Below are 26,419 nucleotides of genomic sequence, written 5' to 3'. Positions count from 1 at the left end.
ACATAGAAGTGAAGTTATATAGCCAGCTTTAGCCCTGCTCAAACCTTTGAAACAATCATACCCTTCCAGGTAACTTGAGGAAGAATGGGCACCACTCAGGGTTAAAAGTCGTGGACAAATTCAAGAATTTTCACAATATGCACCAAGTAATGATTTGATCAGGGAATCTAAATAATGCTGGACAGTTTTGAAATGCCTTGTCACAGCATCAAGTTTACATGATCAGAAGATGGCTAGGGCACTACTCGTGAGGCTGCCAATAAGATTGATCTTGTAGTGCATGGGATTGTCGGAATCCCAATGTGCAGATCGATCAGCGAATACAGGCCTTTACTGGGATGTGGGGCATGACGAGCTGTAGTCAAGGTAGCTATGGGAGTCAGTGGACTACAAAGACTCCATCCCATTCTCCCAGTTCCTTTGCCTATATTACATCTGTTCGGATGATGCCAACTTCCAAAACAGCGCTGCCGACATATGGCTTGCTTCTTCCATGGCCGTGGTTTCCCACCCACTGTGGTTGACAGGGCCCTCAATCTGACCCATCACTTGTGCTTTCACCCCTGCTCCTTTCCATCACTCACAATAGCATGATCAGGTTTCTGTTGTCTTCACTTTTCATCCCACCGGTTTCTGCATTCAAAGGATCATTCTCTGCCATTTCAGACAACTCCAGCAGAATGCCACCACCAAAGAAATCTTCCCCTCACTCCCCCATCTGCATTTTGCAGGGATCATTCCCTCAGTCCATTTTACAACCACCAATACCATCGCTCCTCTCAACGGTATCTTCCCATGTAACTTGCCCTTTCACCTCCTCCTGCTCACCATCCAAGGGTCTAAACAGTCTTTCCAGGTGAAGTAGTATTTCACCTGCACCTCCTCCCATCTTGGATATTGTATTCACTGCACCCAATGTGACCTGACCTACACTGGAGAAACTAAACACAGACTGGATGACCACTTTGCGGAACATCTCGGTCTGTGCATAAGCAAGATCCCGAACTTCTTGTAGCTGGTCATTTTAATACAGTGTCCTGCTCGCATGCCCATATGTCTGTCCTCAGCATACTGCAGTGTTCCCGTGAATCACAGCGCAAACTGCAGTATCAACATCTCGTCTTCAGATCAGGCACTTTACAGCCTTATGGACTTAATATTGAGTTCAACACCTTTAAATTGTGAACCATTGCTTCCCTTTCTTTTAGCTTGTTATCATGTCCTCGCCTCACTCCATCCTAGTTACTGTCCTTTCAAGACTGGCAGGGACAACCATTGTTCTGCCATTCTCACATTCTGATCACGTATTCTGAACTATCAACGTGTCTTCTCCACAAACACACCCCCTGCAAACTATAGCATAAGTGCTGTCTCCTCCAGCTCTGAAGAGTCATCTAGACTTGAAACATTAACTTGCTCTCTCCCCATGGATGCTATCTGATTCCCTGTGATTACCTCTATTTTTTTGTTTTCAGTATCAATTCCAGCATCTGCAGTATTTGTTTCAACATTGAGTTTATTAAGCTGGATAAAGAAATTCTGCGATGCAACTGTGGATTTCACATACATGAAGACCACACAAAGATCCCACAAAATGAAAGCAGCAGCATGTTTTTTTTCAACATTGTTAATTTATTTACCAACATACCACTCAAAGAAGCCACTGACATTTACACAGTGTCACTATATCAAGTCAATCTAGATGCATCACCATGTTTGAATCTGTGTCATTTAATTCACGAACTGAGCAACTTGTGCAGTTGAGTTCAGTTTCAATCATACCATGTACACCCAAATAGATGGTGTGACATAGCATGCCCTCTAGGTCCAGTGTTAACATCTTTGTTGGTTACCATGAAAAGTACATTTTTGATGGAATGACCACTAATCTCCTCTTACCTGTTGAATATTTTCGATATGTACAGGGCATGCTTGTGATAGTTAAGGAATTAGAGATGGATTTCCAGAGCTTATGGTATAAGCAGCAGGAGGTACAGTGGCAAGATAAAAACGGAGGATGAACAAGAGACCTTTGTTATATGTACTCAGATATCTTGGAAAATTGTAAGGCTGGAGGAGATTACAGAGACAAAGAGGGGTAAAGGCAGTGGCAGGAATTTGAAAACAAAGATGACAACTTTAAAATCAAGACTTTGGTTAAATGGGAGCAAATACAAGTCAACAAACACAAAGGTATTAGATGAACAGGACTGAGCAAGTTAAAACAAAAGCAGCAAAAATTTGGATGTCCTCAAGTTTACGAATAGCAGATTGTGGCAGGCTAGGGGGGAATGGTCAAGTCAAGAAGTAACAAGAGTATTACTGAAGCATTCAGCAGCTGATGAGCTGAGACATAAGGTGAATTTGGCAATGTTTACCAAGGTGGAAATGAGAAAAGATGAAAATGATCAACACTGCCACAGGAGTAATAGAAATGAACATGAATGAGCTTCCACGTATACAGCACTAGTGCAGAAAATGTAATAGATATGCTACAATTGACAAGGAAGAGGAGAGATCAGCACAGAAACACAGTGGAGTGAGAGTAAAACAGGTTAGTGTGGGAAGGAGAGAGCGAGGGAAGAAACAGTTGTCAGCGTGAAAACTCAGCACAGAGGAGAGGAGGGACACATCCACAATAGTTAGCAAATTTGAACAACAGCATCCATTATCTGGAAATAATTAAGGTGCACTGCAAAACACCAGAAAGCTGGCACTTGCCACCTTGAGTAAAAAGGTGTGCAGTGACTTAGCCAACTGCAATACACAGGCAGTGAACATCTATATTTCCCTCTATTTTAGCATCTCAGGCATCCCCAATAGATGTCTTGACAGTCAAGCACTTTTGTGTTGTAGTGCTCTATTAAGGAGTCTTACAATGCACCAGACTACAATTCTGAGCTGTGGTACATCAGCCACTCTCAGTAGGGAGGCAGGTAGGAGAGTTGACTGTTCAAGTTGTTCTTTAAACTCTTTAATGAAGCACTACCATTTATTTCACACAGACTTACAATCATGGAAGTATTATTTGTCACATCAGTTTGTGTCCCCTTTCTCCCCCTAAGCTCACATGCAGTGCTATTTATTTCTTTGGGTATTGCCTAAAACAAGGCACATTTCAACAAAGTTTTTCATCTCATCAGGGCAATTCACAATAATGTTAATTCAAGAGGAAAACCAACAATTATACTGCATGAGAGGTGAGTACTGATTGGTTGGCAAGTAGGCTCCGATAGGTAGAAGTGTTACTTTGGAGAATGCGACAATTAACGCTGAATAACAGTTAATAGTCAGGCATTGTTTATATTTTACACTGTGTAGGTTGACTCTGATTGGTCAAGGAATTGCCTTGAGAAATGAACCTATTTTGTTGAGGTAGACTGTACTGCATGTACATCTCCTTTCTATCTGCAAAGAACAGGGCTCTGTAATATTAATATATGTAGCTTCAATACACACAAATGAGCTACACGATGAGGCCACCGATAATCCAAAATTGGTTGCCAGCATAATTCTTTGTACACTCAGCACTATCCAGCAAATGCTGACCAACTGCAGATTCCCATCTAATATTAAACACTCTGTTGTGATTTTTGAATGTGCTAACCACTTGGAGATAGCCAATATCTTTATTGTTGCAAACAGCTAAAGAGATTTGCAATTCGATACAAATGAACAGTCTTCAGAATGTTCAGCACATATCCTATCATCATACAAACTTCAGCCCTGGTGAGATGCCAGATGTGCAGGCTTCATGTCCCAAAGAAACAAAGAAACCTACAGCACAGGAACAGGCACTTCGGCCCTCCAGGCCTGCGCCGATCAAGATCCGCTGTCTAACGTGTCATCTATTTTCTAACGGACTGTGTCCATTTGCTCCCTGCCCATCCATGTACCCGTCCAAATATATCTTAAAAGACGCTAACATGTCTGCATCTACCACCTCCGCTGGCAACACGTTCCAGGTGCCCACCACCCTCTGTGAAGAACTTTCCACGCATATCTCCCTTAAACTTTCCTCCTCTCACTTCGAACTCATGACCCCTAGTAATTGAGTCCCCACTCTGGGAAAAAGCTTTTTGCTATCCACCCTGTCTATACCCCTCATGATTTTGTAGACCTCAATCAGGTCCCCTCTCAATCTCTGTCTTTCTAATGAAAATAATCCTAATCTATTCAACCTCTCTTCATAGCTAGCACCCTCCATACCAGGCAACATCCTGGTGAACCTCCTCTGCACCCTCTCCAAAGCATCCACATCCTTTTGGTAATGTGGCGATCAGAACCGTACACAGTACTCCAAATGTGGCCGAACCAAAGTCCTATACAACCGCAACATGACCTGCCAACTCTTGAACTCAATACCCCACCCAATGAAGGAAAGCATGCCATATGCCTTCTTGACCACCCTATTGACCTGCGTTGTCACCTTCAGGGAACCATGGACCTGAACACCTAGATCTCTCTGTTCATCAATTTTCCCCAGGACTTTTCCATTTACTGTACAGATCACCCTTGAATTTGATCTTCCAAAATGCATCACCTTGCATTTGCCCGGATCTTACCAACACTTACCAAAACAGCATTTCCTTTTGGCTTTTCACAACAATAAAGGTCCTCACTACATTTAAGCAGCTCACGTTTGTAAAACATACTACACAATATCCAACATAAGCTGCATTTGAAAATTTGCTGGATAATCACGAGTATGTGAAGAATTAAGATGACAACCAACGATGACAAGACACAGGAAGCTACATATATTAATGCACAGGCCTATTCTTTGCAGAAAAATATAACATGTACACACATTGTAATGTTTCAACTCAACAAAATATGTGACAGAGATTTGTTGGTTCATTTCTCAGGGCAATTTCTCAAACTGCCTGATTGAAAATTTAAACTAAAATTGGCATTAATAGACAATCATCTTTAATTGGTGCACTGTCCACAGCAACACCTCTACCAATCAAAGTCTACTTGTTAACCTTTAAGTATTCTTCGAAAGCAATATAAATATTGATCTTCTCCTTGAACTGTTGTGAATCTTGATCTTGTGAATTGTCCTGATGATTGAAAAACAAAAGTGTCAGTACAAAAATATGCCGTTTTTCAGCAAAGTCAAGTTATGTACTACCAAACAACACGTCATTTCATCAAGTGACTTCTAAACATTTAATCCACCCTATTCTTTTCTTAAAAATTTTCTTCCTTGCCATTTTGACGACATTGTGCTTATTAGTATTCAATTCAACAGCAATGGCTGTCCCCTTGATTCTTGACCTATGTGGTCATTATCTGGACTCAAGCAAGTGTTGGAGTTTATTTATCTATTTGGAGTGTCACAGTCGTAATTCATAGTTCTTTTCAACCAGAGCTACACGTGGTTTTTATGTCAAATGCAGCTTTCCAAGAGTTGATAAATGGTGATAAAGCCATGGAATAATGTTTGTTTAATTCCCAAATCTGGGAACAAGATGAACTCTTGAAATCATGCATTAAATAAAGTGCCAAATTTTAGAAGCTTACGTCTCACTATAATTTAAAACAAAAGCATCCAGAACATAGAACATAGAACATCCATAGATGCATCCGGGTGCTGTGGGCTTTAAACACCGCCCTTTTACATTTCATATTCAGGCTGGGACTTCAGCTTTACTAATGGAATGAAAATTTTTCTTGAAAGGTTCTAACTGAATTGAGCTGAGACAGAGTCAATCCAGTTCTTCGTGCTTGAATCCATTGCATAAAAAGGCCTATTATTCAGCACTAATTGGTAGGTGACTCAGAAAGCCCTCAAGAAAATATGGTGTAGGAAATGAAAACAACACACTTATGTATTATGGGGTGCTTTTTGAAGTTGAAGCCAAGACACTGGAACAGTGAAGAGAGATTTACTTTTACATTTTCTCACATGGAGGGGGTAGAAGGCAAGTAGGAGGTCACTGCCTGACTCACAAGCACATTGGAAGTAGTTTAGGAAATATGCATAGTGCTAAAAGGGCATAAATAAGGTGAGAAAAAAATTCAGAAACAAGAATAGTGGCCTAACAAACCTTTTGTAAAATTGTTCAATCTCCTAGCTCCCCCTCTGCATTTGAGAAACTTTTCTTGTTGACTGTATTTCAAATGTATGGAATTCTAAAAATCATAACACTTCACTTGAATGTACCCTCTAAAAATTTACAGGTGCTCATGTGCTCTATAAAGTTTTACAAGTGCAACACTCATGGGCACACTAGGAACTTTTTTCCTTAACTCTTAAAGTATTAGATCATTCCATTTGCTCTGTTAATCACACAACATTATTCAGCACAGAAAAAGGTTAATGTGGCTAAACTGAAGTATAACACACACTGCATAAATCTGTGTTTTTAGCTAAATTCTGCTGTATTGGCAAGCAACAGCAGCATTACTTAAGAATCTGATGCAAATAAAATTTTTATAGTCCAGTCATATCTCAAGCAGCTGGTTCGCATTATCTTCAATATCTGAATGCCAAAACAGAGTTATAGCACCATCCAGTGACAAAAGGGCAGTAATTTTACATCCAGAATTTTTATGCAACATTTTAGAGCAAGTTACCCATTTGGTCCAGCAATTTTAAATGTTGGAAAAATAAGAGAATGCTTTATTTTATCAATTTAAACAAATATTCGATTTTTTGATCAATATTCTACCAACCCACACAACTTATCTAACTAATCCAGCAGCAATCACCTTCCTTCACAATGCCTGTAAGTTTCTGTAATTTCTCCGGAGGAACAATTGAACAACTTAAGCAGATTCAGATCTTCAATTTCATACAAGATTGGCAACTCACAATGTAGAGTACTTTTTTTAATTTTGAGAAATTGGCTACTTGAAAAAATAGATTATTGTGGAAATGTATCTATAACACTGATACCATATTCTAAAGTAAGTTCATGATAAAACACAGAGGCCCAGTGACTTGAGTTAATACATATATAGAACAGTACAATAGAATTCAGCTTTGTGTCTTGAAAAGCCATGTTCACAAATCTCTATCTCAAACTCATTTGATGATATAGTAAAACAATACCAAATATTTCCAAGCCATGAATAACAAACCTGAAAGCAGCTCGAAATGATTTGGTTTAAGCACTCCGTCCCTGATGACTTCCTTATCTCAACAGTAAGGCTTAATGTATATGAATTTCTGGTTCTGAATCTGCACTCTGAATACTGCATATTCGAACAAATTGATACTTTAATGTGTTGCACCATCTATTTATTTCTGTTACAAAATAGGGTAGTATACAAACATTTTAGAACATTGATTTAATGCGCTGGATCATAGAGTGGTGATGCACAAACATGAGATTAGATTCTCAGAACAACAACTTCTGACTTCGAATCAGCTACCACACAGCAGTCATGAAGTAGACAGCTGCTGAATTCCTGTAAGGGCAAAAGCAAAACAAAGGGGAATTCATTCTCCTGCTAGCTGACAGTTTCATAATAAAGAGGAGCAGGTGTTCGTCAAGACAGTTGCTCAGGTTTGCTCCACCATTCAAAAAGATCATGATTGTATATGCTACTTTGGTACAACTTACCTGCCAAATATTTTATATTCTTTGGTTTCCTTAGATCCAAAAATCGTTTTAAATATAATTGATAAACTGCAAAAATTCACAACCTCTTGAATGAAAACATATTTCCTTAGTTTAATCCTAACTCAGAACAGTTGCTGGCCAGCCAGGTACACCCACCACCAATGAATGGATAAAGAAAACCTTCATCCTGTTTCAATATGGCATTGGCAGAAACCAATGAGCAAAGCACTCATATCTGCCTTATCTGCGGAGGATGAAACATGACCACTAACAAAAAATCAATAGCCTAAAAAAACGAACAGGATATGACATTGTAAGAAAAAATATATAATTTCCACAGCATCTGAAGAACAGCATCTTCCTTAACCTCTACCAATAACACACTATCAAATGATAACTTTGATCAATTGCTGTATGTTATACAGAACAATAACCATCCCACGCAGCTTGAATAAGCTCTAAAGAAATTCAGAGCTCACCAATTTCTAATTAGTTTAATAACATAAATATTAAAGGACTTGGCAATAGTACCTTACCAGCTATATATCTTTTGGCGTTATTTCCAAATCTGTCATCAACTAGGATCAGTGCTCCCCAGTCATTCCTATGTCGAATACACCTAAGTGAATGAACATAGTTATAAAATGCTGCTTCTTTTGATAAAAGATGCACTACTCCATTATATATAATACTTCTAGTTTTTAACATAGACAGTAATATTCATCCATTTCTGATCCTGAGTGTGATTAGACAGTCATAAGCTTTACATTTCCTAAGGTAATGACCTTGTGGAAGACAATCCTAGAAGTAGCTGCACACAATTTTCCTTACACTAATTCAATGAGGTGATACAAATATTATTCTACAAAAGGGATGATCACACATGAAAACTAAGAGCAGATCACCCTGGAAAACAATAGTACCTCACCAGTTATAATGGGAACTGCAGATGCTGGAGATTCCAAGATAATAAAATGTGAGGCTGGATGACCACAGCAGGCCAAGCAGCATCTCAGGAGCACAAAAGCTGACGTTTCGGGCCTAGACCCTTCATCAGAGAGGGGGATGGGGGGAGGGAACCGCTTTGCAGAACACCTCCGCTCAGTTCGCAACAAACAACTGCACCTCCCAGTCGCAAACCATTTCCACTCCCCCTCCCATTCTCTTGATGACATGTCCATCATGGGCCTCCTGCACTGCCACAATGATGCCACCCGAAGGTTGCAGGAACAGCAACTCATATTCCGCCTGGGAACCCTGCAGCCATATGGTATCAATGTGGACTTCACCAGTTTCAAAATCTCCCCTTCCCCTACTGCATTCCTAAACCAGCCCAGTTCATCCCCTCCCCCCACTGCACCACACAACCAGCCCAGCTCTTCCCCCCCACCCACTGTATCCCAAAACCAGTCCAACCTGTCTCTGCCTCCCTAACCGGTTCTTCCTCTCACCCATCCCTTCCTCCCACCCCTAGCCGCACCCCCAGCTACCTACTAACCTCATCCCACCTCCTTGACCTGTCCGTCTTCCCTGGACTGACCTATCCCCTCCCTACCTCCCCACCTACACCCTCTCCACCTATCTTCTTTACTCTCCATCTTCGGTCCGCCTCCCCCTCTCTCCCTATTTATTCCAGTTCCCTCCCCCCATCCCCCTCTCTGATGAAGGGTCTAGGCCCGAAACGTCAGCTTTTGTGCTCCTGAGATGCTGCTTGGCCTGCTGTGTTCATCCAGCCTCACATTTTATTATCTTGGTACCTCACCAGTTAAATACTTTTTGGGTCAGCTGATCAACCAGAGGGTTTTTTTTAGGGCTCCTGAACTTGCCCCATGGTTTTCTCTTTTGTTTCTGCTAGGTTGTATGTAAAGTTGCATATGGGATGGAATCATCCAAAAGATGGGTAATCACCTCCAACCCTACTGGCCTTTTCAGCACTAACATTAGAGTGAAGCTGAATTTTTGCCATCTTGAATAAAGCAAATGGAGATATTGCAATATGCCAGAACCCAATGAACATCATGGTTTTGGAAGGGCGTGATGCGCATTATCAAACTGCCTTAACTCTCCTGTGGCTCTGATATAATTCACAGACACAACCCAATTAGTGTCAAATGTTGGTGGACAAATGAAACTAGCTGAATTCACTCAATCCTCGAATTGGTGTCCTTGCAATTGTCTACATGAGTACAAGGTGAAGGCTTTGGCAAAATGTGTCCTTTCTTCCAATAATACTCAAGTTTTACACTATCAAACAACTATTTATATAAATGTATGTTGAGCACTACTAGTTTTCCACTGAAAGGAGGCAAATTCTACCTTACAGAGCACACTGCAGATGACACAACACTTCCTCTTAAGGCAGGAAGAAGGTATATGCAAATGAATCAAAATATGGAAAATGCAATTTGGAAAGAGAGTGATCAAAACACTACCAAATTGGACACAATTATTTCAAATAGAATGAACACACTTTTGAAGCTATGAAACTTTCCAAGGCTCAAGTGACTTGAATTCATTAATTATTTTAATCCTCCTTTAGTCTTTGATTCACTGGAGAAACTGATAGTTAACCCACAATTTCAAAAGGATTCCAGTTGATTGCCTCATGGAGACCATTATTACTTGATTCAAATTGAATTTGCTGCAGCACTATTGAAAATTATTCTAATCAGAAATCCTCTTAATCGGGTTGAAAATTAATGGGTGAATGCTTTGTTGTATTCCCAAGTACAATCTTCGGAGTATTGAAGACAGCTGGAAACAAGTCACCTATATGTACCTCAGCAACAAGTGATTTGTTCGAAGAAAAATGTAGCCAGGTGAAAAAATTATTCTATGGGAACTTATCCTGGAAAATTTACCTATGCAGTGCATTTCTTGTATAGTATAAATTACTTTGCAATAGGTAAATAGGTACCAGGATAATTGTGCAAACCATAGATTGTTGACATAGGCTGGCTAGTACTCCATCCAAAGTTTTGGCATAATTTCTTGAGCTTCAACACCATAGTCAATCAAAATACATTCACACAAACACTTATGGACTATGATCCTAATTCATTCCTAAAATCAAGGTATTGATATTGGTGCAAATTTATTATCTATATTGTACATTTGATACAAAATCATCAAATAGCCTACTCCAAAGCTGTTCTATCAAGTACATGCTCTACCAAGTCCAATTTATTGCCTCACAGGAGATTTGTTAGAGTTCCCCTTCTAGAAACTAGATTCATTTAACAGACTAGAACCCCCAGAACATCATTGTCTCCACCACAAAAGCCTGGAAGATTGGGGAACTTCTTTGACTTATGAACTTTTACCTGCCCAGGGCTTGATTCAGAGCTCGAAATGCCTGAATTTCATACCACTGACTACCAGGAAGCAAACCACGTGTTCGCGAATGCTGGTCATTATATTTCCGTTTTAGTTCAACCTAGAGAGGAACAACAGACACAAATAAACAGTTGCTCATTAAAATTGTCAAAGCTTGTATAGCAAGGCTGAACTTTCATTCAAGACTAAATAAACAAAGAAATCATGCAGCAGTTGATGACTTGGGTTCTCTTGAGAGATGCTGCATAATCTGCTCAATGTCTCAATAACTTTTTGTTGCATCCCAGAATTTCATTATCAGCAGAATTGGAAGTAGACAGTCTTCATAGTGAAGAGAGCTTGGGACTGAAACTCAACTCAGGATGAATAGGGCAACAAAAGGTAGAAACAGTCTCACATGGCTTCAACAATACTCCTCAAATGTGCAAACTCTATCACCTTTAAGAACAAGAGCAGCAGATCAGGGGAACACTACCAGATGCACGATTTCTTCCAAGATACATCATTCTTCCTGACTTGGTACTGTATGATGTTCCTTCACTGTCACTGGGACTCCCCAGTAACACTACGGGTGTACCAACAGCACATGAACTGCAGGTGTGCAAAAAGGCACTTCACCACCACCATAAGAAAGACAATTAATGATGGTCAACAAATGCTGGCGTAGCCAGCAATGCCCACATGCCATGAAAGAATAAAAAAAAAAGAACGTTGCCACACAACAAATGACTGGACTTTAAAAACTGCATCACAACGTTAAGTCAATAAAAGGGATATATAAAAACAGAAATTGCTGGACAACCTCAGCAAGTCTGGCAGCATCTGTGGAGAGAAAACAGAACGAACATTTTGAGTCCAGCGACCCTTCTTCAGAAGATAGTACCTAGGAAAAGGTAGTATATATACTGAAAACAGGGGATGGTGATGTATGTGTGGAAGAAGTGAGTAGATGGGTGGAGATGGAAAAGAGAGGGAGAAGGAGAGAGAGAGAGAGAATGGGGTGGGGAAAGAGAGAAAAAGAGAGAGAGAGTGAGAGAGAGGAAAGGGAGCAATAAGGGGATATATTGCATTGATTTTTCTTTTACTCACTTGAAACCTACTTTCCAGACTTCTTTGTGGATGTCTTGTCAAAGCAATTAATGATATTCTTTTTTTAAGTATACAAGTTCAAATGCACAAATGGGTTGAAAGGTCACTAAAGGTCTGTAGATCATTCCTTCGGCTCCATTGCTCAGTCCTCAGTGTTAACCAATGTGAGTGTTTCTCAGGTATTTCATGTTCATTCAACTGCATCACTTTGAGCTTCGTAATTCTTTTACAAATTAGAAGTGCAAGTGTATGATGCCAAACTAAGCTGTTCAAGTGAGAATTATGCATGAATTTTATAGACACATTTTTAAGAAAGGCAATTGAATTTCCTTTTGGGAATGGGAGGTAAAAGAGATGTGGTAAAGGGCTAAAATAGATCATCGGAAGAAATTTGCTACGTATTCACAGTATTTAAACACACAAAACATTTAAATGTAATGAAAAGACGATGAGTAATGTACTTCAATTTTGTATTCAGTGTGTTTAAAATTTTGTTGCAGAATTGTGAATTGCATCATATTAACACATTAAAATTTAGAGGCAACAATGTGCATTTGCATTAAGTAGTTCAATTTTTACCTATGCTTGTTTCTCAAAAATCGACAATTCACAATCAATTCAAATTATCTTCTGCTGCCAAGTCCAAAAGTAGAGTCGCACTGCGTTGTATTTAGTCTAACAGCTGAAGGAAGGAGAATATTCTGGAAAGCCAAAATTGCTTTGTCAATGTTCAAGCTCAAGTGTAATTTCGCCCTAGCAGATAGCAGTGCCTTGATTATGCACAGCTGGGTGAAGTGAGTTGCGTATGCTGATTTCTCAGAACAGTTTATCTTAAAGGAAAATTCAAACAGTATACTATGAATGCATACGTACAATGATTTACTATAAACATTTATTTTTAAATACCACATCAACCTTCTCACTGCTTATAAACAACTGCCCTACCTAATTCAAAGGACCATCTAGTGAGAGACTAATGTTGCGATCTTCCAGCAAGGTAAAGCTGTTTGTCTTTTCCTGTCACCCTAACCCATTTCAGCATCTTTCATGCGTTACTTTTAAGTCTAATTTTGAACTTTTTGAAAATTTTGTAGTTTTTAGCTTTCCTGAAATGAAAGGTGTTATTGCCTAACTGCGTGCCATCCTGTTAACAAGTTCTCTCTTTACTGGAAGCCAACAATTATTTGGAAATTGCTAACTGAATGTCAGCTTGGTTCTCTGCTAGCATTCTTGTCTGAACTACAATATTTTCTATCAAGCCCCACTTCAAATCTTAAGCACACTATCTAAGTTGACATTTCAGTGCAGTATTACTAAGTGAGTGGCACAGTGGGACAGCACAGTGGTTAGTACTGTTGCTTCACAGCGCCAGGGACCCGGATTTGAGTCCAGCATTGGGTGAGTGTCTGTGAGGAGTTTGCACATTCCTCCTGTGTGTGCGCGGGTTTCCTCCCACGGTCCAAAGATGTACAGGTTAGGTAGGTTAGCTATGAGGAATGTAAGGTACCAGGGATAGGGTAAGGGATGGGTCTGGGTGGGATACTCTTCGGAGGGTCGGTGAAGACACAATGGGCTGAATGGCCTGTTTCTATACTGTGAGGATACTATGAATGCTGTTCTGTAAGAAAATGCCATGTTACACAAAAGATATTAGGGTATAACTTGTCTGCCTGGACTTTGAAAAAAAAATGACTGGGGGCCAACATTCACTTGATGATCAAAATCACCAGAACAAAAATTAGCTTCTTCATTTCAAAAGTATGGTGGTGGAAATCTGCAATAAAAACAGAAAATACTAGAAATGTTAAGCAGGTCTGGCAGCATCCATGCAGACAGAAATAATGTGTGTGTTTCAGGTCAAGAGCTACTTTTCATTTATTGCCTTCATGAGAGTATAAGAACTAGGAGCAGGAGAAGGCAATGCTGCCTCTTAAGCCTGCTTCACCATTTAGTAAGATCATGCCTGATCTTATCTCAGCTCAATTCCAGGTTCCTACCTGCTCATCATAACGCTTCATGAGACTACTGATTAAAATCTATCTCTTCCTTAGATTTATTCAGTGTCCCAGCATCCACCAAACTCTGGGGCGATCATTCCCACAGAGTCATGACCCTTTGGGAGAAGTAATTTCTCCTCATCTCTATTTTAAATCTGCTACCCCTAATCCTAAACTTATGACCTCTTGTTCAAGATTTCCTCTCTCTACAGCTAGCTTCTCAATCCCAGTTAGCATCCTATATACATCAATCAGACCTCTCATTCTTCTAACTCCACAGAGTATAGGCTTAAACTGTTCAATCGCTCTTATTAAGACAAACCCCTCATCCCTGGGATCAATCTAGTGAACCTATTCTGAAATGCCTCCAATGTAACTATATCACTCCTCAAACAAGTGAACAAAATTGTATACAATACTCCAGGTATAGTCTCACCAAAGCCTGGTACAGTAGCAGCAACACTTCTCTATTTTTAATATCTGTTCTTTTAATAATAAATGCCAACATTCCATTTACCTTCCTTACTACGTGCCGCACCTGCATACTAATTTTTTGCAATTCATGATGATATCCAGGTCAAACTGCCTGAAACATCCTGAAGTTTTTCTTCATTTAGATAATTAGTTGCCTTTCCACTCCTCTGACCAAAATGGATAACCTCACACTGGAACCGGTGTGCAAAGTGGTTGCTACATTTGCTTAGTAAAACAAGTGATTACAGTCCAAAATGAATATATTTGCTAATAAATTTGATATATCATAAAGATATTAATTATGAAAGCATAAATGACAGGGTTGTGCTTTGCTGAGTGAGTGTGGAATTATTTTAGCACTACCACTGCCACTTACAACCATAAGCAAACGTCCAACTAGGTACAGTTCAAATTTTAATTAGTAATAATGTCAACATAAGGAGGAGGCTAAACATCTGTAATATTTTCAAAGAAACATCACACATGTGTAAAACTGCTCATCATTATACTTGCCTTCAATACAGTAGGCTTTTGAATATGTTTAGGAGAGTGTGTAGTCATGGCAAACATCTTATACAGAAGGTTGGAATTTGTGAAGAATAGGATATGTAAAGCATGTGACCTCATGAGAGTCCGTGTGTCATTTGTAACAAGTGATGGTGCTAGGGTGTTTCCTTTTCCAAACTTCTCATACTTCCCACAGCTATATTTATAAAAGTGAAGTTGAAATCAGTAACAATGAAAGAGAATGAACTAAAGATTTGATGACACACAATTTTACTATCCAACAGGTATAAAGCTCATCAGTGCAACTTAGGAAGCAGACTAATGCACTATCTTACACTGGATGTTAGATTTATATCAAAATAATGTTTGATTTTGGAGAAAATTATTCACTAATATACAACCTGACTCATACTGTAAGATTCAACAAATTTCTCCCTGTCTGATGAACTTGTGAAAGACAAGTGCTAGTTTTGAAGAAAAACTGATTCAAAATACAACAGAGCTCCAAGAAACAAAGCTTTAAAATGCAAGTGATTTTTAAGATTGCTTCAAAGACCACTTTCAAGATGACATGCTGAAAATACTGAAATAAAGAGTGATTAAAGTAGAACTTGTTACCAAAATACTGCTGACAGCTAATGCTCTTCATTCCAGATTAAAATATGCAGAAACTTTCACTGTGACCATTGATATAGAGATTATGATTTATATATTGAGTTACAGAAGTTGATTTGCTTTCTCAAAGTGCAGGCTTTCAGCACGCCAGTAGAGTGAATAACAGATGTATTAACTGTTAACAGTAAATAAAATATATAAAATCACAAAGATATGTGGTGCTCATCCTCTTCTTCTCCACATGGGAAAACTAAATGATCAAAACTAATTCATATTGAATACCATACGATAGTAAAAGTGTGAATTTTGCATTCAATTGAAACTGCTGGTGCTCACCACCAATCTCAAAAAAAGCTGTCCAAAAGATCGAACAAGCAGTGGTGTAGAATTAGTCTTTTCCAATGTTATTTTAATTCTAGAACCAGTTGTAGGGAGAATCTCTGTCTTATACAATCAGTGTTGCTCTCAAGTAGGGTAAGCAGCCAGATAAATGATGATTTTGCATAGGCAATAAATCAGGAGTAACATGCACATTTCAATAGTCACTGTTGTTGCATAACTTTACAGACCGCAAAATAATGACTAAGGAATGAACATGAAAGAATCTGACACATCATGAACTATAGAAAAATGATATTTTAATTTGTGTCACTGACACAGTCTGTGGAGGAGCAAAGAATCCTCCCTGCAACCTCTGGAATTCCACATCTTAAATTTACATGTTTGGATCCCCGAAGTCACTGACCATTTTACAGAGTAATGACAGAGGAAGTTGACAATTTCAACATCATTACAACTGCAAAATCTGGGTCTATATCTTTCCACAAACTTGTCACTTTAAATTTGATTCTGTTATAAGGATATTTGCATTTTAATGCTGCACAGAACAACAATGCAATGTATTTAATGCTTATTTCAAGAAACTTGAATCAAACAAGCATATACAAATAAACTAGGCAGAAATCAAGCAACCATGAAGTTTAGATGCCACATTCATTTTAATATGCTTTACACCGATTCCAATATGCTTTCATACAAATCAGTCCATAATCCTCAGCTCAACAAACATCAGGAGTCTATAGTCCAATGTGGAATGATAATGCTTTGAGAATTAAGAAGCAATTTCAAAATGCTCCACATAAACCGAACAAATGAACAACGAAAAGGCATTTCAGCCAGCACAGGAACATATATTAAGAGTTACAAATTGGTCAGAATTAAGATATAGTGAAAAGCTGTTTACATATACAAATGATAATCCTTCAAGAGAACAACTGTTTCTAATTGCACTTCTCATGTCTTATCCCTAGTTCTATTTACAATTCTTTCAGATTTATTAAATCATTTGATTCAATTTACCTCAAGTTGTTTTAACGTGTGATAAAACTTTTCATTCTTATAACAAACATAAAGGACTCAAACATGGCACCATTTTAAAAGTTAATTTGTGAGACTTCAGTTTCACTCATTTGGCCAGCATTTATCGCCCATCCCTAATTATCCTCGAGAAGGTGGCGCTGAGTTGTCTGCTTGAACTGCTGCAATCTATGTGCTATAAACATTTAGCATACTGCACTCAAAATCAAAAGGTTTCTATTAATGAAGTAAATTAATCCCACACCTAGATTTAGCTGGGGCTTGTCCAGAAAACTATCCATTAATGACGCCCGTTACCCATATCAGAAAATGGAATTTACATTTACAATTATCAACCAGCAACTTGGCTCAAAATCTTTGGTGAGAGCTTCCACATTTTATCACTAATATCTAACCGACTACATTTACGATTAAGGCATCCAGGTCTACTGTGCAAAACAAGTTCCTTGCCCTTTACACTAAAACAATACAAATGACAAAGGTGGGCAGAAATGTTAACTGAGAAATAAAATCATAACAGCAGAGGATTTTACCAGGATGCTTTTTTATTAATTTATCAAAGCAGAAGACTGAAAAAAAAATGTGTTCCACACAATTCAATAATTCTACATTAAAATATTCTGCTTCAGAAATCCATAGTAAACAATTTTGTAAATGTTATGTGATAGAAATCATGGGTGCTTTCAAAGCTAAAAAGTGCTTATGTACTCAACAGATTAATAATTATAAAAATTGCAATGGCTGACTGACAAAGAAGGAAATCTGTCCGTAGAGCTCAAATAAACAAGAAATGATTATTCACTGTTCACATCAGCCTTTTTAGAATCGTAAATAAATATTCTTTTGACATAAAATGCCCATCAAAAAAACACTCCTGTTGGCCATTATTTACAAATCGGATCATAATAATGGCTCTTCTGCTCACATTAACATAGCTTCTTGAAAGTATATCTTTTCATTTAAATGTTCCATATAGTTGCTAACACAATCATTTAGAAGTTACATGGTTACCTATTCACGAATACAACGAATTTGATGTTTTAAAAAGAAAAAGGTTTGTTGTGATTTATTCAAGGGTAATTTGCTATTGGGAAAACACAGGATTTGCTACATATTGGTTGATAATTTTGACCACGTTAATTCACATAACTACTGAAAATGAAAATGTGCTCATCGAAATGCCAGAGGGTATAAATCTGTATTTTGTTTTGTCAAATAGATCCTAAGACATCCTGTACAATGATCACACAGCAAAGACAGCAAGTCATAATTGACTGCAATGCCCTTGAGTTACAGGAACAGTAAATCAACACTGATTCTCACTGTTAAATGGCAACTTCAGTTGGAACGTTCATGTACGTGGGTGCATCTCGAGTGAAATCTGTTTGAGAAAATCAGAACCAACAATCAATCTGCAGATACTTACTTGAGTATTTACACATTGCCAGCTTCTTGGAAGTGTATCCAACGGATTATGCTCAAACAGGAAGTAAGGTCTCAGGAAAGACAATATAGGGAAAAAAGGAGTTATTGACATGAAAATTGCTGAAAGGAGACTAGAAGTTGAAGTGTTTTATATCACACTCATCAGAACAAGGATTCCAGAAATAGACCTTCATACACTGTTAAAAGAGGCAATTATTGACAGGGCCATAATTGGTATGGAGATGCAGCAATAACAATCAACTGGTCAGTCTTAAGTCTCAAACCAGGCAAATAGCAGGATGAACACAGCAGGCCAAACAGCATCAGAGGAGCAGGAAAGCTGACGTTTTGGGTCTGGATCCTTCTCTAAAAATAGGGGAGGGGAGGGGGATTCTGAAATAAATAAGAGAGAAGGGAAGGCGGATGGAAGATGGATAAAGGAGCAAATAGGTGGACAGGAGATGGACAGGTAAAGGAGGCGGGGATGGAGCCAGCAAAGGTAAGTGTAGGTGGGGAGTTAGGGTGGGGGTCGGTCAGTCCAGGGAAAACGGACAGGTCAAGGAAGCGGGGATGAGGCTGGTAAGTAGGAGGTGGGGTTGGGGGTTGAGGTGGGAGGAGTGGATAGGTGGGAGAAAGGACAGACAGCTTAGGGAGGCAGGGATAAGCTGGGCTGGTTTTGCGGTGCAGTCGGGGGCAGGGAGATTTTGAAGCTTGTGAAGTCCACATTGATACAATTGGGCTGCAGGGTTCCCAAACGAAAATATGAGTTGCTGTTCCTGCAACCTTTGGGTAGCATTGTTCTGGCACTGGATGAGGCCCAGGATGGACATGTCATCCAATGAGTGGGAGAGGGAGTCGAAGTGGTTCATGACTGGGAGGTGCAGTCGTTTGTCGTGAACTGAACGTAGGTGTTCCATAAAGTGGTCTCCAAGCCTCTGCCTGGTTTCCCCCATGTACAGGAGGCCACATCGGGAACAACAGATACAGTTTACCCAGGAGTATGTCAGGGAGTGGAATGTCTCATCTCGGGAGCAGATGCAGCAGAGGTGAAGGATTTGAGAATATTCCCCCTATTCCCAATTCCTTCGCCTCTGCCATATCTGCTCCCAAGATGATTCCAGATGTCCTCGCTTTTCAAGGACCGCAACTTAGCCTCCATTGTGGTCGAAAATGCCCTTGACCATATCTCTCATGTTTCCCGCAACTCATCCCTCACAGACCCTGCCCACAATAACAACAAAAACTGAGTCCCCTCGTCCTCATGTACCATCCCACCAACGTCCGGATCCAATGCATCATCCTCCGGCACTTGCGCCATCTGCAATCTGACCCAATTGCCAAAGACATTTTTCCCTTCCCACCCTTATCTGCCTTGCGGAGGGACCACTCTCTCCGTGACTCCCTTGTCCATCCACACTTCCCACCAGCTCCCCCACCTCCAGAGACTTTCCCTGCAACTGCCCCTACACCTCCCTCCTCACCCCCAATCCAGGCCCCAAGAAAACCTTCCACATCAAACAAATGTTCACCTGCACATCTGCTAATGTGGCATACTACATCCGCTGTTCTCGATGTGGCCTCCTCTCGGGGAAACTAAGCGGAGGCTTGGAGGCTGCTTTGTGGAACACCTATTCCTGGTTTATGACAAATGACTGCACCTCCAAGTCGCGAAGCACTTCAACTCCCCCTTGCACTCCTTGGACGGCCTGTCCATCCTGGGCCTCCTCCAGTGTCACAATGATGCCACCCAAAGGTTGCAGGAACAGGACCTCTTATTTTGTTTGGGAAACCTGCAGCCCAATGGTATCAAAATGGACTTCACATCAGCTATGATTTAAATGGCGGAATGGATTTGATGGGCCAAATGGCCTTACTTCCACTCCTATGACTTATGGTCTTACAAGATACAAAATCTCCCCACCCCCAACTGCATCCCAGAACCAGCCCAGCTCGTCCCTGGCTCCCTAAACTGTCCGTCCTTTTTCCCCACTTATCCACTCCTCCCAACTCAACCAGCAGTGCCACAATGATGCCACACAAAGATTGCAGGGACAGCAACTCATATTCCACTTGGGAACCTTGCGGCCCAATGGTATCAATGTGGATTTCACAAGCTTCAAAATCTCCCCTCCCCCCACTGCATCCCAAAACCAGCCCAGCCTGTCTCAGTGATAATGGGAACTGCAGATGCTGGAGAATCCAAGATAATAAAATGTGAGGCTGGATGAACACAGCAGGCCCAGCTGCATCTCAGGAGCACAAAAGCTGACATTTCGGGCCTAGACCCTTTATCAGAGAGGGGGATGGGGTGAGGGTTCTGGAATAAATAGGGAGAGAGGGGGAGGCGGACCGAAGATGGACAGAAAAGAAGATAGGTGGAGAGAGTATAGGTGGGGAGGTAGGGAGGGGATAGGTCAGTCCAGGGAAGACGGACAGGTCAAGGAGGTGGGATGAGGTTAGTAGGTAGGAGATGGAGGTGCGGCTTGGGGTGGGAGGAAGGGATGGGTGAGAGGAAGAACAGGTTAGGGACCTCCCTAACCTGTTCTTCCTCTCACCTAACCCCTCCTCCCACCTCAAGCCACATCCCCATTTCCCACCTACTAACCTCATCCCACCCCCTTGATCTGCCCATTCTCCCCGGACTGACCTGTCAACCCCCTACCTCCCCATCTACACTCACCTCTACAGGCTCCATCCCCGCCCCTTTAACTTGTCTGTCTCCTCTCTACCTATCTTCTTCTCTGTCCATCTTTGATCCGCCTCCCCCCCTCTCTGCCTATTTATTTCAGAACCCTCTACCCCTCCCCCTTTTCTGATGAAGGGGCCAGGCCCGAAACGTCAGCTTTTATGCTCCTAAGATGCTGTTTGGCCTGCTGTGTTCATCCAGCTCCATACTTTGTTATCTCGGATTCTCCAGCATCTGCAGTTCCCATTACCTCTCTCTCAACCTCCATCCCCACCTCCTACCTAACAGCATCATCTCTGCCTCCCTGACCTGTCTGTCTTCCTGCAGTGACCAACCCCCACCCCAACTCCCCACTACACTCACCTTTACTGGCTCCATCTCCCCCTCTTTGACCTGTCCGTATCCTCTCCACCTATCTGCTCCTTTATCCATCTTCCATCTGCCTCCCCTTCTCTCTCTATTTATTTCAGAATCCCCTTCCCCTCCCCTATTTCTGAAGAAGGGTCTAGGCCGGAAACATCAGCCTTCCTGCTCCTCTGATGTTGCTTGGCCTGCAGTGTTCATCCAGCTCTACACCTCGTTATCTCAGATTCTCCAGCATCTGCAGTTCCTACTATCTACGAGGAAGACTACCTCTTTTAAACTGTGAAGCAAGCAAATATCAGCTATATCAGAATTAGTGTAGTAAATCAGGGACTCCTGAGATTACTTCTTTTTCCTGTGGAGAATAATCAAGGAGAAACGCCAGGTCCAATACTTCAGGGTACAACTACAATTGAAAGGATCAGAAAGAAGGTGAGGTAAATTATAACGTAATGAGTAGAACATAAGGTGAAAGAAATAAAGAGTGTGTGACACCTTCTTAGAACCTGAAAATGTACTTAAGGTTTCAACTCAAGATGTGGCAATGGTAACCCCATATCAACTGTTACTAAATGTTCTACAGTCTGGAATGAATCTATTATTAATTTTGAAGAGTTCTAAAAATTGGGAAAAACAACAATGGATGGGAATAAACTTCTAAATATTGTTCCACAATAAAAACAATCCCAATTCTATTATGAATGTCACAATTTCAAAAACAGATTTTACACTGTTCATAATTTATAGAGGATATAAAATCTTCTAATTATTGCAGTGCAACATTTGGCTATCTCCCAAAAATCTCATTGCAACAAAGATCTACTGTATTTATCCTGAATAGATGATAGAATTTATCTTTTAGAAATGCAAATATCAATCTTACCCTCAACATTTAACTGAACAGCTTTAGTTATATTTATATGATAGCATATATTGTTGCAATATGTAAACAACCAGTATTATCATACTGATGATATCATAAGCCACAAGAGTGAAACTTCAGCAATTTACGAGTACCGGCTCAACTCTAAAGTAAGCCATTGCCTTGGAACAGAATGTAAACTCTACTATGCTGCATAATGTATTAAAACATATTGATTTCTTGCAATACTTATTTTAATCTGTACAGTGATGGCAGATGAAAAAAATCCAAACAAGGTCACACAAACTCAGCCTTGTTGTAGTGATATTTCCTCTTCCATCCTTCAGAGGTGTGGGCATTGCTTGTCATGTCAGCATTTATTGTCTATCCATAATTCCAAAGCAGAATCATGTGCAGCTTTGGAGGGAACTTGCAAAAGTTGGTGTCCCATACTTCCAATTGCCTAAGGTAGCAGAGATCATGGGTTTAGAAAGTGCTGGCAAAAGACCTTAAGGGAGTTACTGCAATTTATAGATGGCACACACCTCTGTCACTGTTATTGTCAGTAGTCACTCATTAACAGGTATGATTGTCCACCTAGGAAATTCCACGTAACTGGTCATGGGTCTGAGGATCCTTGCATGGCTGATGAACCTGATCCTACAGCTGCATCACCAACAACACAGCTGGCAGATATTTCATGGAGATCTTAATTCATGGCCGTTTGTTTATTCTAGGTTCCAAGAATGAGTTTTACGTTGATATTTAGACTGCAGGTACATGAGTCCATTGGATACAGTTTTCCAGAGCAGACTATATTTAGGGCGCCTTTTCTAGCCCCTTCCCCATGCAGAGTAAGCAGAGAATATCCTCAAGAGATAGTAGGAACTGCAGATGTTGGAGTATCTGAGATAACAAGATGTAGAGCTGGATGAACACAGCAGGCCAAGCAGCATCAGAGGAGCAGGAAAGCTCTTGCTCCTCTGATGCTGCCTGGCCTGCTGCGTTCATCCAGCTCTGCACCTTGTTATCTCAGTATCCTCAAGAGGGCTGCTCACTTGTGAAGAAAGCTGTCAAAGCCCTCTCCTGTTTCTATTCTAAGAACAAAACCACTGAGTCAAAGTCCACCCTCTACATGCCAATTCAAAGCTAGGGATATCCAGCTCTCATAATTCTGTCCCCACACCTCTTGCTGCAGGGCTTGTGTTGTGCTGAATTCTTTTAGGTAGATGCCTTGAGCAGGATATCTTTTAACATCAGCAGACACAGGGTCCCTGACAAAAAGTCCATTCAGTTTGAGTGTCAAGGAAACTTTGATGACTGGGGATCTCTCGACTGTTGCAGGGATCATCTGCCATCACTGCTACTGATATCACATGAGTACCTTCTGCCCAGATCACTGTTGAGGACTTTGTTTCTGATTGTGCTTTGTCTGGTTCCTCCTCTCTGACCTTACTGTCATGGGTGGCCCACTAAAAATTGAGATCTCCTGATTGTGTTGCTCTTGGGATCAACAGAACACTCAAGCCTCTCCACCACATCAAAGTGGCAATCCACAGAAACGGCTGCTATTGTACAACAGTACTGAAACAAGTGAACTTTGAAGATGATGGATGCGGTGCCGATCAAAAAAGCTGCTGTTCTTGGATGGTGTCAAGCTTCTTGACTGTACTTGTAGCTAACTAATCAAAGCAAGTGGAGAGTATTATATCCATTATTTTATCCATGGAGCAGTGGACTGACATGTCCTCAGGTCCTAATTACCTTCATTCTAAAGGACTTTATGGGCCTTAAAAGAGGTGGCTAATGTTAAATTTTTCAAATTTGTTGGATCTACTCATATTATCTCATGGTATAAACTTAAGAATGTTCTCAAAATTAGTATTTTGATGATCTTCTGAAGCCACCAAAGGCATTATATAAATAATTATCACTTCAGATAAGTTTTTATTGTATGCATTATATAACAGCATTAATTGGAGATTTGAGAGTTTTTAGAAGTGTTTTAGGGCCTTGCTACAAACTTTGAACATTTAATACCGAATTAATCTGCACCTCTAACCACTGTTGCAGGCTGAAACAGACTGTCCTTAAGAGGAACAGTCCCTCTTCTGCACCTACACAGGCCCTAAACCCCAACTCTTCCTCCGTTACATTGATGACTGTATCGGCGTCGCCTCTTGCTCCCCAGAGGAGCTGGAACAGTTCATCCACTTCACCAACACCTTCCACCCCAACCTTCAGTTCACCTGGGCCATCTCCAGCACATCCCTCACTTTCCTGGACCTCTCAGTCTTCATCTCAGGCAACCAGCTTGTAACTGATGTCCATTTCAAGCCCACTGACTCCCACAGCTACCTAGAATACACCTCCTCCCACCCACCCTCCTGCAAAAATTCCATCCCCTATTCCCAATTCCTCTGCCTCTGCCGCATCTGGTCCCACGATGAGGAATTCCACTCCCGCATATCCCAGATGTCCAAGTTCTTCAAGGACCTCAACTTTCCCCCCACAGTGGTCGAGAATGCCCTTGACCGCGTCTCCCGCATTTCCTGCAACACATCCCTCACACCCCGCCCCCGCCATAACTGCCCAAAGAGGATCCCCCTCGTTCTCACACGCCACCCCACCAACCTCCGGATACAACGCATCATCCTCCAACACTTCCGCCATCTACAATCTGACCCCACCACCCAAGACATTTTTCCATCCCCACCCTTGTCTGCTTTCCGGAGAGACCACTCTCTCCGTGACTCCCTTGTTTGCTCCACACTGCACTCCAACCCCCCGGCACCTTCCCCTGCAACCACAGGAAATGCTACACTTGCCCCCACACCTCCTCCCTCACCCCTATCCCAGGCCCCAAGATGACATTCCACATTAAGCAGATGTTCACCTGCACATCTGCCAATGTGGTATACTGCATCCACTGTACCCGGTGTGGCTTCCTCTACATTGGGGAAACCAAGCGGAGGCTTGCGGACCGCTTTGCAGAACACCTCCGCTCGGTTCGCAATAAAAAACTGCACCTCCCAGTCGCCAACTATTTCCACTCCCCCTCCCATTCTTTAGATGACATGTCCATCATGGGCCTCCTGCAGTGCCACAATGATGCCACCCAAAGGTTGCAGGAACAGCAACTCATATTCCGCTTGGGAACCCTGTAGCCCAATGGTATCAATGTGGACTTCACCAGCTTCAAAATCTCCCTTTCCCCCACCGCATCCCAAAATCAGCCCAGTTCTTCCCCTCCCCCCACTGCACCACACAACCAGCCCAGCTCTTCCCTTCCACCCACTGCATCCCAAAACCAGTCCAACCTGTCTCTGCTTCCCTAACCTGTTCTTCCTCTCACCCATCCCTTCCTCCCACCCCAAGCCGCACCTCCATCTCCTACCTACTAACCTCATCCCACCTCCTTGACCTGTCCGTCTTCCCTGGACTGACCTATCTCCACCCTACCACCCCACCTATACTCTCCTCTCCACCTATCTTCTTTTCTCTCCATCTTCGGTCCGCCGCTCCCTCTCTCCCTATTTATTCCAGAACCCTCACCCCATCCCCCTCTCTGATGAAGGGTCTAGGCCCGAAATGTTAGCTTTTGTGCTCCTAAGATGCTGCTGGGCCTGCTGTGTTCATCCAGCCTCACATTTTATGTTCTTAAAGCTAAGCTGAGTTTCTTACCACGTGTTCACTATTATGGATAGTACTTCTGAGATGCCATTGAAACTCCAATCAATGCAGTGGTCACATTTAGACTTGACTACTACAGTGCTCTGTTGGCCAGTCACCTATCTATACCCCTCTGAACACTTCAGCTGATTAAAGTCTCTTCAGTTTTTTACAGTATCTGGCATTACCCCCTTACTCAACTCTTCTAAGAAAAAATTGTTCACAAGATATGGATTTGCTGCTAACGCAGCATTTATTGCCCATAATTAATGGCCCAGAGGCTAGTTAAGTCAACCACATTGCTGAAGTCTGCAATTGCACGTTGACCAGACAAAGTATGGAGGGCAGACTCCCTTCCATAAAGAACATTAATGAATCAGATGAGTTTTTATGACAGTCGACAAAGGTTACATCACCACCATTAGGCCCAGTCTACATT

General features: G+C 41.2%; 1 protein-coding gene across 2 annotated transcripts in view; it reads right to left on the bottom strand.

The window, feature by feature from the left end:
• Positions 1–26,419, bottom strand: part of brip1 (BRCA1 interacting helicase 1) — a 243,832-nt gene that overhangs the window by 5,609 nt on the left and 211,804 nt on the right. For both annotated transcript variants that reach the window (XM_059655417.1, XM_059655418.1), the window contains exons 17-18: positions 10,901–11,013; positions 8,114–8,196 (exon numbers count right to left, since the gene is read on the bottom strand). In XM_059655417.1, the coding sequence (XP_059511400.1) occupies positions 8,114–8,196; positions 10,901–11,013 (196 nt within the window). The remainder of the gene's footprint in view (positions 1–8,113; positions 8,197–10,900; positions 11,014–26,419) is intronic.

Source organism: Stegostoma tigrinum, chromosome 27 (assembly GCF_030684315.1).
Source record: "Stegostoma tigrinum isolate sSteTig4 chromosome 27, sSteTig4.hap1, whole genome shotgun sequence".
Lineage (NCBI taxonomy): Eukaryota > Metazoa > Chordata > Chondrichthyes > Orectolobiformes > Stegostomatidae > Stegostoma > Stegostoma tigrinum.
This window is presented reverse-complemented; position numbering and strand designations above follow the sequence as displayed.